This window comes from Nannobrachium achirus, assembly GCF_963921795.1.
Source record: "Nannobrachium achirus genome assembly, chromosome: 16".
NCBI lineage: Eukaryota > Metazoa > Chordata > Actinopteri > Myctophiformes > Myctophidae > Nannobrachium > Nannobrachium achirus.
Genome location: NC_137823.1, coordinates 34,105,072 through 34,125,071, shown reverse-complemented (window position 1 = coordinate 34,125,071; position 20,000 = coordinate 34,105,072). Strand labels below are relative to the sequence as shown.

Below are 20,000 nucleotides of genomic sequence, written 5' to 3'. Positions count from 1 at the left end.
GACTCTATAGCCTGCTTCCTGGGGTCCAGAGGGTCAAGCCAGAGCGCTCTTGTGATCACGCTTAAGTTGAGACATTGATCAAAATCAGAAACATGAAACGCAAACCCTGCCTGCACTGACATCTCTTGTTCTCCGTCCCTGAGATATGACTGATTATGTAAGCCTTTTGATGGAAGTGCGCGTGTGTGTGTGTGTGTGTGTGTGTGTGTGTGTGTGTGTGTGTGTGTGTGTGTGTGCGTGTGCGTGTGCGTGCAGGGGTGTGAGTATGTTTGCCATGCTGACAGGGACGCTGCCCTTCACCGTGGAGCCCTTCAACATCAAACAGCTGCACCAGAAGATGGTCAACGGAGACATCGGTTCGATCCCCAGCGACATCAGCAAAGGTACCTCACTCCTGATTGCTCTCAACGCATGCAGCTTTGTGTCTTGGTGCTCACCTGTATACACACCTGTACACATACTGTAAAGGTGTGTATTAGAGGGTAGTACAGGTCTTCCAGGACCCGATTACCCGAGACCCGAACCGAGAACCGAGCCGTTTCGGGTCTAAAATATTGACTCGTCCCTTGGGTTAGGGTAGGGTAGGGTCTAATAGCCACGGGTCCGTTCGGGCCTTTCCAAAATGCATTTACCCAAAAAGATCGGAAAGGACCCGAGCTTTAAAAAATATACTGTGTATTTACCCTTCAACTATAAAATATGTAAGCCATTTACCATGAGAGGGAGTGGGTTGTTGGCTGATTTACCACTGTTTCACGGTTGTGGCAAGACCACGAGGAACAAATGTCAAGAGAGACAGAAACACTTCACCACCTCAAACTGTGCATCTCTCTTTCTCACACATGGACCCGTTGCACTACACTCTGTCGTGGTGTCACCAGCAACAAACACAGCTCCTGTTACCGCTGCGATGACAAATACAGGTCCGATTCCCCCGCCACACTGATAAGATCAGATGAGTTGTAGCACCGTTGCCTGCGGGCAACAACACATTACAGCCTGGCGTCTTGAGTCGTTGGAATTAGCATTCGGTCTTACCGCGGCTACTGTGTCTATAGCCTTGTTTCTGGGGTTGAGAGGGTCGAGCCAGAGCTCTCTCGTGATCACGCTGAAGTTGAGACATTGATCAAAATCACAGAAACATAAATTGTGAAACATGCTGACATCTCTTGTTCTACAGGTCTCTCCATTCCTGAGATATGACTGATTATGTCATTTTGATCTTGACCTTCATTGTAACCTTCCCCCGAAGAGACCTGAATGGTCTCTTTGACTTATATAAGTTAGGTAAGTGAGTCAAATAAAAACACAACCGGGTAGCTCAGTCATCAGATACGATGCAAGAGTGCGGTCTAGCCAACACCAACTCGGGACTCCTGAATCGCTGCCCTCCACACCCTCTATACTATAGCATCAAAGTCTTGAGCTCAGGGATGGTTCCGGGAGGGGGGGAGGGAGGAGGGTGAAGGCTTATTTCCCCTCCCCACAAACCCAATTGTGATGAAGAATATTTATAGAATAAATAAATGAAATAAAATATATAAATATGTGAAAGACAATTGACTGACTTCTATGAAACCATACATTAAAATCATACTTTGTATTTACGGAATGATGGATAATGCTGATAAATGATCCCTAAACTTTCTTTGCTACATGTTGTGTGATGTGATTAGGTTGTTTCAAGCTCGTGTTATCGATACCCTAAGCGAGGGAATCTAGTTTGTTGTTAGTATTTTTTATTATTGTTTGTTGCCAAACTTCATTGGGCCCCGCTCTAGAGAAACCAACCCCCCATAGCCCCCCTTCCATTCACAATTCACTGGAGCGAGCTCTACAGTGTTGTTAACCAAGCTGTCGCGCTGCAGTGCATCTACGTAGGTTGGTGCGCTTCTTGTCTTTCCTGGCTGTGCCCTGGGTTGGCTCCCACAGTGTCAGTTTGCTCGCCACTAGTATGGGTTCCTGACACAGTGCCCTGCCAGCCTCATCCATCTCTCTCTGACCTGTCTGTGACCCGTGGAAGGTCCCCATAGAGGAGCACTCAGCACCCCCCTTTGATCGTTAAGTGCTGGGTTCGATCCCTGGCACCGCCAACTCTGCATATGAGTAGCACATCTTGTGTAACTAAGACATGCTGTAAGGGTAACAGGAAAAGCCAACCTAAAACAAAGTCGACCCAAACTAGTTTCCCAACGGGTCTGTGGCCTTAAGCTAGATAGACAAAAATCTAATCTTTGCTTCTGGGGATCCCTGGAACAAAATATTTTGCGTTGGGGGTCCGTGGCCAAATACATATCATTATGGGTTTCCTTGACATGACAAAGTTTGAGAAACAATGATAGCAACATAAGTTTTTTCAGGAAAACTGTTAGGATTTAGAAGACATTTTTAGAATGTGCCTATCAGTGGTTAAGGACCCCCAAAATGTGTTTTTGGCCGCGGACCCCCATCTCAAAATATTTTGTTCCACGGATGGACCCCTATCGCAAAATATTTTGTTCCAGGGACCCCCAGAAGCAAAGATTAGATTTCGGTCTATTCTGCATCTAGCTTAAGGACACAGACCCATTGGGAAACGAGTTTGGGTCGGTTTTGTTTTAGGTCGACCTTTCATGTATTCGCTGTAAGCACTGGGAGCTGATGGTACATGGCTGCTCGCTCCACCTCAGCAATCCATTTGACCATTTCCCAGAAGAGGATAGACACGCTTGTTGCTAGGCTGAGAGACCGACAATAAGCCACGTCAACCTACTTACCGTACTTACTTACTCCACTTGGCTCTGCCGCAAGTGTGGCAATCGATAGCAACAGTTGGAGTTGTTGTTGTTGTTGTTGGAAGGACTTGGACTGTGGGCTGCGTGAGGAAGTCTGCTCCTCAGGTTCTGCGGGTTATCAGGATACCGCATCTCGAGACAAACAAACAACCAGCCTGACTGTGGGCTGGATCTATGACAGATATGGTAATGAAGCTGTATGGATGGTTGTTGAACAGTGTATTGTGTGTGTGTGCGTGCGTGCGTGCGTGCGTGCGTGCGTGCGTTGATTGATTAAGTGATTGCTCAATCAAGCTCACAACGCGTCACAGCACAACGCGTTGTGAGCTTGGAGGTCTGCTATTTTCGATATTTCCACCAAAAGGCCTTTTTTAGAAATGTCAGACCCTGCCTCTCTAACATTCTCTGCACGTCCCTGGCTGCAGGGGCTGTGGGGTTCGTGATGTCTCTTCTGGAACCGGAGCCTGCCAAGAGACCCAGCATCAGAGCTGCTATGGAGGAGCGATGGATCAACGAAGGCTACGCTAAGAAACCTCTGCACTCCCTCTCCCATAAAAACAGGTACGCACATGCACACGCACGCACGCGGTAAAATCCTCAGTGTTAAATGAACATTGTAAATGTTACTGTGTATTGCAATATACATCCACATATATCACATTTCAAATCATATAGAAATAGCCAAACTAATTATTTGTACCTTTGAAATATGTTTTCACAAAATTAGATCAAATTTGACTCAAACAAAAGAAAATACATTCTGAACTACCTAGAAGTGTCTGTATATGTTTTGTGGGGGTATTGTTATGTTGTTGTATGTATGGTTGCGACCGGTGCACAGAGAAAGGCACAATTACTCACATATGAAAGTTATGTTACGATGACTTGTTAAATGTGGGAACCAAGGGGGGGGAAAGGGTGTAGAACTTTCGAACAGAATGAAAATTCTTGTGGTACGCACTGTAATGGGTTTGTATATTATGGCATGCCTAAATGATTTTTACAGCATTTGGCGGGCTGTGGAAATGCAATCGGATACGGCTGCACTTGGCAGTAATGTGTTGCCTGGATTCCATCATGAACCAAACAAGAACCTTTCAGTTTGGCACAGTTCACCTTCTTTTATTGTCATTCAGTGCTCACTGCTTAGCCATCCACCATGAACCGGACTAAAGGCTGATGATTAATTATCACTGAAATGTCTGTCTGTCTGTCTGTCTGTCTGTCTGTCTGTCTGTCTGTCTGTCTGTCTGTCTGGACCGCCAAATATTTTTGGCCACAGACCCCCATCTTTTTATGCCAATGACCCCCAGAAGCAAAGATTTGTGTTAAAAATATTCGCTTAAAAAAAAAAATATATATATATATATATATATATATATATATAGGCCTATATATCGTATTATCGTCACTGTCGGGCAGAAACCTTGTATCTCCAAGTTTCATATTTTTCCGCAAAGTAAAGCACTGCTTCATCATATGGCCATCGCACAAAAGTAGTGAAAACAGCTGATCTACAAGCACACAACGCCCCGATCAGAGAGCTTTGCTTGGCCCAGTGGATGCGAAATTTAGATTTAAAAAACTCACTCGTTGATTCACTCGTACAAGAAAATGTGTTTTACTTGGGAGAAAAAAATGCTTCTCAGGTAGCTATATTAAAGGTCCTACACCATGCATTTAAAAATAATTTATATAACACTGTTTGTGTCCCAAAAACGTTTTTGAAAAGGTTTGAGGCTAAATTACCACTCCTGAATACAGAGCCCCTGTCATTTCTGCCTGGCTTTCAGAGCATTTTCAGCTGCAGTACCACCTTGTCCTGAGTGGGAGGACTGCGCTATTGAGCCAGATTTGGCCCCACACTCCTCCCCACCTCCTGCTCAGCAGGCCTGCCCACCCCTCCCCAACCCTCTCCCAGCTCCTCCTGCCTCCTTCTCAGGCCTGCCCACCCCTCCCCAACCCTCTCCCAGCTCCTCCTGCCTCCTTCTCAGGCCTTGTGACATCACAAATCTGACATTTCACAATCAGGACCGTTCTGAGACATGCTAACATAGATCTGCCCATAAACTGAGAAAGACACAATGGTCAGAAATAGGACTTTGTGAGGATAGAAGTTGCTGGTGGGACACCAAGAAAATACATAAAAATTGGAAAAACAAAAATTCATGGTGTAGGCCCTTTAAGACATTTTGATGGGGATCCCCTGGTACCACACAAGGACCCCTGGGGGTCAGTACCTAAGACCTGGGGGTCTTAGGTACTGTAGAGTAGACCACAGCTGGGTCTAGGGACCCAGCTGTGGTCTACTATACAGTACCTAATTCTCTCTCTCTCTCTCTCTCTCTCTCTCTCTCTCTCTCTCTCTCTCTCTCTCTCTCTCTCTCTCTCTCTCTCTCTCTCTCTCTCTCTCAGGCTGAATCCTGAGGAGCTCAACTCGTCCGTGCTGTCCTACATGACAGAGACCCTGGGCTACTCTCTGTCTGACGTCATCCAGATACTCACCACCAACCGACCCTCCGCCATCATGGCCTCCTACCACCTGCTGCTCAACAAACTCAGCAGAGGACCGAAGGGGGGGAAGGGCAGCAAGGTATACAGACGGGTGCCGGTACACATACTGTATACTAGTATATCGTTGTCGGAAACCCTGTATGTCCAAAACCGTTCGTTTTGTATTTATCATTTTAAATATGATTTAAACTCGTGAAAACAGCCGATCTACAAGCACACAGCGCCTTGTGGTGTGAGGCTTGTAGATCTTGTAGATCACTAGTTTTGTGCGCCAGTCTTGTATGATGAAGCAGGGCTTTACTTTACGAAAAAAAGAAAAAAAGAAAAACATACAAATCTGAAACTTGGAGATAAAAGGTTTCTGCCCGACAGTGACAATATGTTTCTAACTCCCGAACCCCTAACATCCCCACCACGTGGCCACATCCATGACCCCAATGTTAGCTCTGATTCCTGAACCCTAATCATAAACCAATTATGCTTTTTGATTAGGGTATCGCCCCCACTCTCTTCTCCTCCATTTCCTTCTCTCTCTCGCTTCCTGTCACACTAACCCTTCCCTTGACTACTGCACACTCACACATGCATCATTGTTTTAGTACTATTTACTTCCAGACCTGAGCATGTATGCAGCCTGGTTGTCTGCAGTTAATCTCGCAAAGTACTTGCTTGCCACACTAGCATTTGTGATAGATCTCTTTTTTTTTTCTTGACACTTGGCCAATAAAGCGTCATATTTTTTGTGCGCACTGACACTGCCAAGGAACGCAATATTTCTCAGTCAATAAAAACGATTATTATTTTAGTGAATTGCTAGTCTCAGCCCCACCATCACTCCAGGTTATGGAATACAGGCTATGGAGTGGAACTAGCTGATCGGTCATAAGCTGTCCATTAATAAATAGATATTTTTCAGTGAATCTTAGTTACACCAACAATGTTAAGGTGAAGTAGTTTTGTTCTTATTGGTGAATGTTATAAAGATTGCTACGTCTGTCTTGTCCACACAGCACCTGTCCTAGACTGACACGCATGTGTGCACCGTGGAGTTGTAGCTTGTTTCTAAGGTTATGTATCCATGCACTGTTCCTATGGAGGCTAGTTTACATTAGTCATTAGACTGATTGATTGATTCATTAGTCAGAAATGTAAACAGCACGGGGTACGGTGAAACATTAAGGCTAAAAGGAAGCACAAAAAAGTCCTGCAGACTTGTTTCCATCGTGGTCCTATGTATTCAATTCATCAACATAGCATAAAGATGAACACAATTATAAATGTCAGCAACAAATACAAAACTATAAGGCAGCAGTGAACGACACCTCCTTTTGACGGGAATTTACATTTACCTCCTCTTGTGGTCTCCTGAATCCTGATAGATGTTTTTTTTTCAGGCCAATTTTTAAAGTAACCATAACTAATTAGACTATGACCAGTGACCACACAACAGGGCCGTGCAGAGAGCACACTGAGAGGGCAGGTGCTCAAACCCCAGAAAAGGGCACATATACTGATTTTTGGGATGGTCTTTTTGTGGGGGTACCTTGGGCCATTTCACACCAGAAATATATTGCATTCGATGTCTAATAGAGCAAGATGTCCCACAAAAACGTGGCCCATGTCATTGGACAGTAAAATAAACAATGCATACCCCTCCCTCTGCACGTGCCTGCCACACGATCAGATACATCATGCAGCGCACAGGACACAGACAGAGAGAAACAAATAAACACAGTTTAACTGTGTTTGTGTGTTACTTTTTAATTTTTTCTTCCTATCGCCAAAATAAAATGCCTGGGTTTCCGAGGCTAGTGTGTTACTAATGTGTCTGCATCAGACAGGGCAGGTTTTACTATTGGAGATTTGTAATACACTGAGCGTACCTTGATTGTAAGTATTGATGCCAGTATTCCCTCAAGTATTTTTTCACGCACATTCTCACACACGCACACATGCACGCACGCACGCACGTACGCACGCACACACACACACACACACACACACACACACACACACACACACACACACACACACACACACACACACACACACACACACACACACACACACACACACACACACACACACATACACACACACACTTTGTCTTGACCATCACAGACACGATTTAGTCCCTTGGTGTCTGTCTGGTTGATTTTCCCAGCCCAGTCAGTTTGAAGGCAGTCTAACAGTCATAGAGAGATTGGCCAAAAATATAGGATATTTTTGAATGCGAGGACTCTATAACGTCAGTCATCTATGACATCAGAACTATGACGTCAGTACTATGATTATCTCCGTAATTGGGCAGTGTTTCAGCCTAGTCCGACCTCAAATGACCTCCGGTGTAAAGTTCTAAATAGTAAAAGGAATATTCACTATTATGTCAAAATACTTCCTTGGCCTTTGCATTTGCTGCGTGGTTTTTGGCCACCTGCCCCTTTGACAGCAAAAACACTGTTTCGCCTTTAGAACGAGCCGGCCAATGAGAAGGCCCCTAAAGCGTCCGGCCGGCCTCTGAGGAGCCAACCGCAGACGGCGGGGGGTCAGAGCAACAGGAAGAGGCTGGAGGAGCCGCCGCCCCCCCGGACGGCTCTCACCAAGGACGATGAGGAGAACCGCCCGCCCTCTGCCTCCCCGCCCCTCCCCCCCCGCCTGCCCTCGCCCTCCACCGCTCCTCTGTCCACGGAGGAGGGCATCACCGACGAGGAGATCGCCATCACTGTGGACACCCGAGAGACGCTGTTCCCTGAAGGTAGGTAGGATATATATATACAATACATCACTGTTTCCCAGTGTCGGGACCATTTGTGGGTGACAGACCAATGTTTATGGGTCACGGCTCGAGAAAGAAATTCTATTTTCTTTTTCTACATTAAAAAAGAATGTTCTTTTTTTTTAAGAAAAAAAAGAATATAGCACTTCATTGCTCTGACACACACACTCATTTAGGCACTCGTGCACATTTACTCACATTTCTGATTTCAGTATTTGGACTTAAATATAGTAACATGAGTAGCTTGAGTGTTAGTAGCTTGAGTGTTAAAGTTGGCTATTTGTTTGATCATTGTTTGTGTGAATTGTTATGTCAGTGAATTGTTTTTTGTTAAATGAAATGTAAAAGTGTCCTGTAAGTCCATATGGGCTGGGCTTCCTCGGAAGCATGACACTAAAATAAAGAAAAATCAATCAAATCAATCAATCAGTAACACGAGGTCTGTTTATATGTGTGTGCGTGTGTGATGTCTCGTGTGCGCGTGCGTGTGCGCTTGCGGGTCCTTTCCAGTGTCACTGTTTGGCGACAGGGAGCTTGTCCATCTGTCTCCTCCCAAAAGCTCCGCCACCAAGCTGTGCGACTCCGCCCCATGCCAAGTCCCCGCGGGCGCCGAGCCAGCAGCGCGAGACGGCGTCCCGTCCAGGCCCGCCCGCCCCGCCCACCTGCTCAGGACCACGCACTCGGACGGCTCGGCGGACCCCGGCTCGGACTTCTACCACGACGAGCATCCCCACCACGTCGTCAACGGCATCAACGAGCGCCTGGAGAAGCTGCAGACCTTCTACTCCGCGGAAAAGACTGGGATCTCTCCCAGGATGCTCCTGGACTCCGACGCGGCGCACCCGCCGGACCGAGAGCGGGCGGCCTCGATGGAGGCCGCCCAGACGTCTCCGTCCGCCCCCCTCCCCCGCCTGCGCAACGTCGGCCCAAAGGACGGCGCGGCCAGGAAGGTGACGTGGGTGGGGCTGACCCGGCCCGGACCCCCGGGGCTCCTGGTGAACGGGTCCAAGCCTCCGGCCTTCCCCGCCCAGCGTCAGCACACGCTGGTCATCAAGAGCCTGCGGCAGGAGAAGGGGAGGAGAGGAGAGCGGATGGGAGGGGGGGAGAGAGGGACGGGAGGAGGAGGAGGAGGGATGAGCGGAGTGAAGAGGAACTCTGTTCAGTTGCGCTCGTCTCTCCAGCGCCGCATGGCGGACTTGAACCTCCCGCTGCTCCCCACGGCTCTGCAGGGTAAAACTGACAGGAAGAACCAGCTGCACAGCATGGACTACTGACACTCATCAAACATAGAACATAATTTGTCATTGTCAGGTGGAAACCTTGTATGTCCAAAACCGTTTGTTTTGTATTTAAACTAGTGAAAACAGCCGATCTACAAGCACACAACGCCTCGCACCACAAGGCGTTGTGTGCTTGTAGATCTGCTGTTTTCACTACTTTTGTGCAACAGCCTTGTATGGTGAAGCAGGGCTTTACTTTGCAAAAAAAAAAACATACAAATTTGAAACTTGGAGATACAAAGTTTTTGCCCGACAGTGACGATATAGACTGTATACCAGGGGTCTTCAACAGGGGGTCCGGGACCCCTAGGGGGTCCTCAGTGTTACTACAGAGGGTCCTCCAAATCTTTGAGTGATAGAAACTTTTTTTTCTCCTTTTTTACATTAACCACTTGAACCCTAGCGACCATATTCTGAGAACTTTAGTCAAAAATAGCAGATCTACAAGCAGCGCGAGGCGTTGTGAGCTTGTAGATCGGCTATTTTTGGCAAAGAGCTTTGGTGTAGAGGGGAAAAAGAGCAGACTAAGTACAGAGTGAAAGGCCAAGTTTACTAAGTATTGACAGTTCAAGTGGTTAAATATCTGAAAACACAAATTGACATGAATCCAAAATACACATGAAACTATATGGAATGTATGAAAAGGTTGTGGGGGTCCCTGCTTCATCTCTCTCTCAACTAAGGGGTCCTTGGCCTGAAAACGTTGAAGACCCCTGCTGTATACTGACTTCTGTGTCTGAGGAAGGGAGCAGGGTAGCAGTATGTGACCGCTGTACAAAGAGGGAAGATAGTACTGTTGTTTCTGACCAAAGGGGAGGACACACACACACATATACACACACAGACACACACATCCTGAGTGTTAATTTAACTCTGCATTAACTCTTCGGACGTTGCCGTTCGCCCCCAATTTTCAACCCAGCTCGTTGCCAATACGGCTTGTTCTTTTTACCTTGTCTGATGATTGTAAGCTGATGAGGGTTCGCGCCGCCGTGTACAGTAAAAACATATCCCGTAACGCTGCTCTCAAAAATCCACCGCCCGTAAACAATAATGGAGTCCCAAATCACTTCCTGGCTGTTTTCTGTGGATCTGTTCTAGAAAATGCATTTCTATGCTCTGAATGTATGGCAAGCGGAGCGCCCCAATTCACATTAATCTTTGCATAAGGCTGCCCTCTGCCGCCAGCTTGGCTCAAGTACACATATGAGTGTCCATTGTAGAAAGAATTAGTTTGAAAATCATCAATAGATAATTTTCTATAACATCGCAAAGGTAAGCTGCTTTTTGCTGGCAACAGCCCCAATAAATAAATAATATCTGGCAGTAGAACTGTTAAGAGCAGCCATTCTCTAGCACCCAAGAACCTGCTGCATCTCTAACACCACAGGTCAAGGGCAGTGGCAGGATTATGTCCCTAACATGCATGTCATTTTTTGAAACAGAGTAATCCCACATGAACACATGGGGAACTCCACGTAAGAATGGCCCAGTCGAGAGTAGGACTCAAACACTATAGGACCTTCTTGCTGTGAGCCACCGTGCCACAATAAGGAGAGGACCGATATGTCACTTTCTTGGTCCAGCAATTCCAGCTGGCAAATTCCTCGGTGTTCATCAGGCACCGGGAGGCAAACTGGGGCCAGAGGTTTAGCGGAATGCATTGGGATGTCTAGCCTGGAAACCTGACGAATCTGCCAGCGCAAATACTGCATAGTCAGAAACTAAAGCCCCTATCAGAGTCGGTACCGTGGTGAAGAGCTATCCACCGCGGTGTAGTCTTTTTGAGTCATAAAACTACAACGTTACGTCATTCCGCGCGGTGAAGAGCTTTCCACCACGAGTCCCGACACATCTCTCTGTTTTTACTTTCAGACAGATAGGCTCTTCACCCCGTTCACTGATTGGTCGACCTGGACCAGTCAGTCACGGTGAATAGGACTTCACCTTGACTGACTATGATGGCCTCCACTTATTTTCTGACTTGAGGTGGAAAGCTTTCCACCTAGAATTTTCGGTGGATAGCTCTTCACCTTGGACTCTGATAGGGGCTTTACTCTGCTCTTTAACCTAAATTTTAAACCTAAATTTACCTCAATTAGATTACATATTGTGCACATTCTGCACAATATGTAATTTTATTTTATTTTTTGTAAAAAACAAGAGATCAGAAAACAACTTATGATATGTCTTCTTTTATTTTCCTGAACACATTTTTTGACAAAGGTCACAAACATAAAATACCTATTGTTTATTCCATCAAACGTCTGGCTCCTGTTGCTTGATTCAGTATTTAGATCTCTGATATTCATTTTATCAATTAGAATGTTAAAAACATCCGCACACTGGTCTAAAACTCCCAAACAATTGCAACGTTTCAACCTTAGTCTTCCTAAAGTCTTCCTTCATCCATCACATATGCGACCTCTTCACTGAGGGAGGGAAGGGAATTGATTAACGAGGGCCCATTCTCTCAGTCAAATTAACACTCAGGATGTTTCTGTGTAGACAAGGAAATTGTCAAGTATATTTCCGAGGGAAGACACACTCACAAGTCATAGATGGCAAACAGTGAATCTGAACTTGCCACACAGCAAAATGTGTTCATATGAATGGTTCTGAAAGGGCCAGTTTTTACAGTAAATGTGTTATATTTACACTGTGATTTGGCTCTGTATGTATGGTAGGGGTGGGTGATATGAAACAATACAATATCACAAGTGGGGTCCAGGGACTCTCTGGGTTCCTTTTGGGAGGTTTAAATTTACCCTGACGAGTATGTAACTCTGACAGTATAGAAATGAAATGGTCCATTTGGTTTCATACAGAGATAAAGGGAGACCGTGACATTTTAAAGTTTGAGAACTACTGATTTAGACCAAAATGCAGGTTTAAATGAATTCTGCAATGAATCTCTGTATTAACAATTCAACAAGGCTCCCTCATTGTATCAAAATATATATATACGATATCTCTGAAAAGGCATACGATATTTCTCACCATATCGCCCACCCCTAATGTATGGCTTCTTAGATCGAGCACTTACCCACGAGACCAATGTCTCCACGAGAGCACCATGAGCAGCCTGTAATCTATAGTGCCAAAGAGTAAACACAATGGAGAGGAAGCGACACTGAGACAATCTGGGGAATCTGGGGACACCTGGCCAGCCTTCACTTTCACTGTCACTTTCACTGCTGTGTCCTTTATGTTTCATCCCCATTATGCCCATATTTGGTCATTTTACACAGTGAAATCCTCAGCGTTCATTTAACTCTGAGAACTTATGAATGTGTATAATAAATGTACATTTATGCGTGCTGCTCAGTGTGTCAAATGGATGAATTAACGCAGAGGACTTTACTGTGTACTCTCACCTGTTACACTGTGAAGTGCTGGATGCACTGCTAATTGTGACTCTTATTCACATGGATCTTAAATAAATATTTTGTACACACATAGAAATTGAGTTTGTTGTTTTGTGGTTCTATGTCTCTCCACACACGTCGTACACGTAGGCTAGTCAACAAACCCAAACTGATAAGATACAATGGCCAAAATAAAATGAAAATATATTTCCATTGTCCGTATAAATGCATTTCTATGGCTTTAGTCCCTTTTTGAGCGGTGGTCACAACGCTCCTATACGTGGCCGTGTGTGTGGGTCTGTCTGTCTGTCTGCGTGTCTGTCTGTCTGTCTGTCTGTAGCCTGCAGTAACCTTTTCTGACCACACATGTTAAGGGAGGGGCGCTGTTGTTCAGGCCAGGCCAGACCAGGCACACACACACACACACACACACACACGCGCGCACACACACACACACACACACACACAGGGGGGAAGGGGGGGGGGGGGGGGGGGGGGAACCACCGCTCAGTTCACACGGGTGTGATTTTTATATTCAGAGAAAATTTAAAGAAAATGTGGGAAGTGTTCTCTGTATTTCTTTGTTGTTTTGATACTGCTCTCCATCGTTGTCCAGTCCACCCAATCAAAACTTAGAAGCAACAAATACCTGTTTGTGCAAATAATCTCCGACTAAACACTCTCTTTCTCTCTTTCTCTCTCTCTGTCGCTCTCGTCTCTCCCCTCCATGTCCTTGTCTCTCCTCATCTCTCCATCTTGAATCATGAATAATGAGGCGTGCTGAACAGAGATAGAGGAATCTGGTTGCTGCCTCGTGGCACTCAGGGGCCACTGAATAATTCAATGAATGTAGTGGCACCCGATATATATTGTGTGTGTGTGTGTGTGTGTGTGTGTGGTGGGGGGGTATGGCTCCACACCTCAGCGGGCTCAATCTGTCCTCATGGGAAGGAAGGACACACACACACACACACACACACACACACACACACACACACACACACACACACACACACACACACACACAAGTAAACATTAGTCATATGTATATGGAGGTGTACGAACACACAGAAACGTATGCACACACGCACACACACGCACACACGCACACACGCACGCACGTACGCACGCACGCACGCACGCGCGCACGCACGCACGCTTCTTCTCTCCCTAACAATCATTACACTAAAAGCCTACAAGTCCAAGTCAAGTCTCCAGTCCCAAGTCCAAGTCATCATACTTCAAGTCCAAGTCGCTCAATGACCAGTCAAGACTCTTGGTTGTGACAAAGCTCCAAATTCACGTGTTTCCCCCTCCACTTGCGCTCATGATCAAACTGTTCACCATACGTGCATTTTAGTACTGTAACTCTCACTATACTTAATTAGAATACCAGATAACTTATATTTTAAATGTACTTTTATGTCATTTTGACTATTCCAAGTTCAAGTCAGAAAACTTCCAAGTCAGAGTCAAGTAAGTCACAGATACTCAAGTCCAAGTTATTGTGACTCAAGTCAGACTTGAATCCAGGACCTGGACTACATTATTAACAGTTTGCAAAAAGGTACAGTGGTACAGATGTATACAAAAGTTGCTAAAAGGATAACACAAAAAGCCCAACAGGCTTGATTTCTATTATGGTCTTGTGCAGGTGTCTTCAACAGGGGGTCCGCGACCCCTAGGGGGTCCGCGGAGGTACTGCAGGGGGTCCGCGAAATTATTGCTTAAAAAAAAAAAAAAAAAAAAAAAAAAAGATTTCAAAAAATGTTTTTTTTTTTTCTTCTTTTTTTTTGCCTTTTTCCACATTTATTTAAAAAATAAATCATGATTCTATCCATTTTGAATAGCTTGAATACATGATTACTATGCAATTGACATATTGTTGATAGTATTGACATTTGTTCTCAGTTAATAAGTAGTATGTTTAGAAATGGTTGTGGTACGGCCCACCCTGCTCGCTGTAACTTGAACATGTTTAAAATAAAAAATATGTCGTAGCCCCGACCCCCCCACCCTACGAGGTGGTAGGGGGTCCCTGCTCCATCTCCCCATCAGTTTGGGGGTCCCCGGCCTGAAAACGTTGAAGACCCCTGGTCTTGTGTATTCCATTCATGGAGACATTTAAAGACAGACAATAATTATGCAAAACACCAAACAAGTAATAATTAAAGAAAATCACACCCGGTGTGAAGTGAGCAGTGTTATTTATGAGTTAATTTCAGTAAGCGTCCCACAAAGCTTGCATGGCAAGTGTAGGATGGGGTGGGACATACTGTACATATGCTCACATAAATACATAACCCCTGCTCCTATCTAGCATAATGAGCAGGGGTTAGGTGAGTTCTAGGTGTGAGGCCGTAGCCTGACCAGTTTGTTTTGGTCTGCCTGAAGCCTTGTTTTTAAAGCCTTAGTGGTGCTACGGAACCATGACATGATGAGGTGCATGCATGGTCAAAATAGCTCCAGCTATTGTCCTCAGTGTATTCCCACAGACCAACGAGGAGATCCTGCTCAAAAATATTTTTGACTTCTTTTGATTACTTTTGATTACTTTTGCCATTTTTAATTCCACTTTCAACAGGGAGCAGTGGAAGGGCCTCTCTCCACATACACACCCAACTTCAAACTCCATTTTAACCATGATAGATAACATCCATTATTTTTTTCTGGTGACTCATAGTACCCTCCTAATACGTGAGCAGGCCGTGTTTTTTCAATAACTTTTTTCATTTATTTTTAATAATTATTTGGGAAAATGGAAAAAATGAAATACAAATAAATAATTATTAAAAATAAATGAAAAAAGTTATCTGCCTGCTCACACATTAGGAGGATAGTATGAGTCACCAGAAAAGATAATGGGTGTTTTTAATGAATCTATCATGGTTAAAATTAAGTTTGAAGTTACAATGGGTGTGTGTGGGGAGAGGCCCTGGGCCTGGAGGGCCTGGTAACATTTACATCAAATATCTAAATATTCAATCAAGCTAATTAAAAACTGTTCAGGGTATTCATAAAAGCCTGATTAGATGATAAAATTACCAAAAGTTTTTTTGAAAATGTTATATCCCTTTAAGTAAGCACTTGCACGCCAAAGATCCTAAGTCATTGTCTCCCTGGATCACACAAGCCCAATAAAACACTCGAGTGCTCACATTAGGCCCCAACCATACCAACCCTCGTGTCCTGTTTTCTATCCTTGACCCAGAGTTCGTGAAACGTCAGAGCCAGGGGATTGTCGCTCTTCTAATCTTTGCTGAGAGATGAGAGTTGAATGGGGCCGAGTCTGAATGGTCTATGTGTTATATGAGCGATGGGTAAAACCAAAAGGTATGGAAACTAGATCAATTATGTATGGTTGGAATACAGATGTATCCATGGCTACAGCTGTGGCGTAAAATTGCTGTTACATGCATGCTACAGTGAGCATGCTCAAACCAAACATTGGTGGCTGCTTCCTGCTATCTTTCCATGTCTTTGCCAAGGTTCATTTGCTGTGAGCATAATGCTATAAAGAACGTGAGAACAAAACCATGCAAAAAAGAAAAAGGGCAATGGAAATACATATTCATATATTCATACAGGAAAAATAAAACAAAGATAAATATAATAAATTATTACAAAATGTTTACTTGTGTGTACTTTCATACATTTTTGGCCACTGTTATCTTGTGTATAGTTACTGTATATCGGGTTTATATACAGCATGTGTGCGTGCGTGCGATGGAAAACTTTTTTTCTTTTTTTTTTTCAAATAAAGCTGAATTTAGTACAGAGATGCACTATAGTTACGCATTGGATGCAGTGAAAGTATACCTTACACAAGTGTTTAGGCTACATGATCTGTTGAAGCTAATTTGAGTTCGACCTCGACTACAACAACCCGTTAATCATGGTGCTTGTCTTTGGAGACAAAGCATGCGCAGGGTGCCAGGAGTACGTTTTTGCACACATACATACAGTACATCCCCTGGCTTTGTGGGGTGAGAGAATTAGGACTGCAGAGACTGAAAGAGATTCTTTGTGGTTCAGTCAAACTCCACCAATGTCTGTGAGTGATGTGCCAGACCTGGCCTCTCTTCATATACCACCTACCACCATATGTCCTCTACAGCGGTGGTTCTCAACCTTTTCAGGCTGCGACCCCCAAAATAATCAACTGGGGACCCCTGTCCCCCCCACCCTGACAAGCACTGCATGGAGTTGGGAGAGTTGAAGCATTACATTTTGTATAACACGGTTCTATTGTGAAAATAGACGATCTACCTGCTCAAAACGTCTCGCGTTGCAAGGCGTTGTGAGCATGTAGATCGTCTATTTTCACAATTTTAGCCTCTACAATTTGACAATTTGGATGTTAAATTTGTCACTTTAGATGTCTTAATTGTCACTTTAGGAATGTGTATAGATACCCTCTATACACTTAAACTTTATGTTGGTTTGTTTACTGTTGAGTGAGAAAACAATGTTGCACATTAGGTTAATCATCTGGGGACCCCCCCAAAATAATTTGTGGTGTGTGTGTGTGTGTGTGTGTGTGTGTGTGTGTGTGTGTGTGTGTGTGTGTGTGTGTGTGTGTGTGTGTGTGTGTGTGTGTGTGTGTGTGTGTGTGTGTGACACGTGTGTGTGTGTGTGTGTGTGCGTGCGTGCGTGCGTGCGTGCGTGCGTGCGTGTGTCTGTGTGTGTGTGTGTGCGTGTGCCCGTGTGTGTGTGTGTGAGAGAGAGAGAGAGAGAGAGAGAGAGGGAGGGACACTGAAAAACAGGGTGAGAATGTCAAGGTCAGTATCTCTGTCTCTCAGCGGGTGGTCCAGACCAATAGTGTAGTTCTACAACGCTCCTCCATCCATCTTAGTGTTCTAAAGCAGTGTATTGTATGTACTGTATGTACAGTATGTACCAGTGTCACCTCATGAGACACACTGATGTGGGTTTCCTGGTATAGTGGTCATGGCTGCTGAGGTCATTAAGAGTTCATGTGACACAGTCTGCTGTGTTGGGACATTCCATTCATGAGGTCATGTAACTATAAGAGGTGCTGGGATGAAACCTGGAAGGGTCACATCATATCATATCCCGGGACGGAGCCATTATGGTATCCTCTATGGATAGCCAATTAAAATGGCTCTTTGGCCTCTGAATATGTCCCATTATGGAATCTCTCTTTCCCCCCCTTAGGCTACATTTACTGGACATCTTCCACTCATTCAGTGGAAGTATCGTTAATATGTCTTATTCAGACCGGTTGGTTTGCAGAGGGCAGCGGGGTTGTTATTTTTATGAACATGGTTTCTCTCCATATGCCAGCCGGCTTAAGGCAACCTGTCATTAATGCTGTTATTCAAACTCACTGGCACCACGACGGATCACAGGGCTGCTCGGGGCTTTTAGAAGAGTAGGGAGTTTGTTGCCTGAAAAGGGAGAATTCTGTATACTGTATACTATACTACTCTTTGTACCTCAACGGTCCCCTCTACCTGTGTAGACAGAGCAGTGAACCTTGACCTAAGAGTCACTGTCTCTCACATTTTGACCGTATCCTTATTGAGGTTTTTCCTACGGTACAAGCCTGTTTCCTTAGCTCTCGGTTGCTGACGCTTGACTTATACAGTCTTGGTTGCGTGCCGTGTTGGGCACCAAAAATGGCACATTTACAAGCCAGCAATGTGTCACAGCACAACGCATCATTTGTGAACCTATAGCTCTGCTGTTTTTGGTGCGCGACATCCACACGTAACCAAGTATAACTCAAGCTTAACAAGACAGAACGTATGCTGAGTTTACATGTCCCTTCATTTGCAGCTGCGCCCTGTTAGCTTAGTGGCTATAGAGACCATCATTTGTGGTCACTGATTAGCCTGCTAGCGGGGTTGGTCATCAGTGGGGTTATCTGGGTGTGTTGGTATTAGTAAAGACCCAGGACATGCCTGTGCACGTCTACACAGCACAAATTAGCTTGATCGGAGACAGATGGTATTTGTATGTGGAATGAGTTACCCATTAAACCACCGACCCATGCCAAGACCAAGAGTGATGGTCTTTAAAGGCTAAGATAAGAGCTACAGGTGGGCAACAACAGCAAGGTTTCAAAAGCATGCTAGATTACTTTAGATACATACAAATCCATTGCTTGATTGTTTCATTGTTGAGATTTCCGTTGACCAACAATGTGGTCTCCCTCTAACTAAGGGCACATGAGTGATGATTCAGTTGAGCCGTGTGCGTGGAGAACAAGATGACGCCAGGCTGTGTCACACAGCATGTTCCGAAGTTTATTACACACATAGAGAATATAATACAGTATTGGAGACGTGACGTGGCCAGAAGATATGAGACAAGGACAAGAACAGAATGAATAGGAATAGGAATAGAACATGCATCTCGTATCTTTGACCACAGACGTCAGTCAGTCTATCTGCTAAAGTTGATTGTCATGGTGTCAAGTGTATCAATATGCTTACGCAGATGAGAGTGATTCAACACATGCACTGGGTCAGTCAGATAAAGGTCAGTCCTATAATCATCATATAATTCATGACATATTGATAGAACAATTCTTTGAAGTAGACTGTAACACATGATTCACAAACAGTTGTGGCTGCCCTTAGTGGAAAGATTGCCATGATGCCAGAAATATACAGAGAGTTGTACTGAGAAAGAAAACCACAAGTGGTTGAGAGAGGTGGATGGATGGTGTGTTCTGAAGGTTTGTGCACCTTGAATGCTCTTGTAAACGAGGGTTAGGGAATGCTTGAAAAATATCTGCTTGCTCGTGTACACTGTGTGTGTGTGTGTGTGTGTGTGTGTGTGTGTGTGTGTGTGTGTGTGTGTGTGTTGTGTGTGTGTGTGTGTGTGTGTGTGTGTGTGTGTGTGTGTGTGTGTGTGTGTGTGTGTGTGTGTGTGTGTGTGTGTGTGCGTGTGCGCGTGCGCGCGTGCGTGCGCGCGTGCATGTGTGTGTGTGCGTTTGTGCGTGTGTGTGTGTGTGTGCGTGTGCATGAGCGTTTTCATGGGTGGCAGTGAGTGTGCCAGTAGTTTTGTTGCATTGCTGGTTAATCCCATGTTAATGACTGATGAGAGATATGTCCTTTGGGTCAACCTCCACCAGAGAGAACAAAGGAAGGATTAAGAGCTGATTAAGACAAGACAAAGAAACTCAATACAACACAGTTAGGGACCGCTGCATCCCTTTCACGTGGACAGAAAACTAACACTCGTAAGGCACAGGTGGAACGTTTAAGACAAACCAACAAGTCTGGTTCCCTCATTTGCACATTTGCCATTTATATTG

The 20,000-nt window shown here is 44.9% G+C and overlaps 1 protein-coding gene across 1 annotated transcript in view; it reads left to right on the top strand.

Annotated features, from left to right (window-relative positions):
- LOC308300980 (uncharacterized protein) overlaps nucleotides 1-9,338 on the top strand; it is a gene marked incomplete at both ends in the record, with an annotated part of 24,253 nt that extends 14,915 nt beyond the window's left edge. Inside the window, 5 exons of the mRNA XM_080744876.1 lie at nucleotides 256-383; nucleotides 3,200-3,335; nucleotides 5,190-5,367; nucleotides 7,761-8,043; nucleotides 8,575-9,338. Coding sequence (XP_080601002.1) covers nucleotides 256-383; nucleotides 3,200-3,335; nucleotides 5,190-5,367; nucleotides 7,761-8,043; nucleotides 8,575-9,338 — 1,489 coding nt within the window. The remainder of the gene's footprint in view (nucleotides 1-255; nucleotides 384-3,199; nucleotides 3,336-5,189; nucleotides 5,368-7,760; nucleotides 8,044-8,574) is intronic.
- Nucleotides 9,339-20,000: the final 10,662 nt, after the last annotated feature.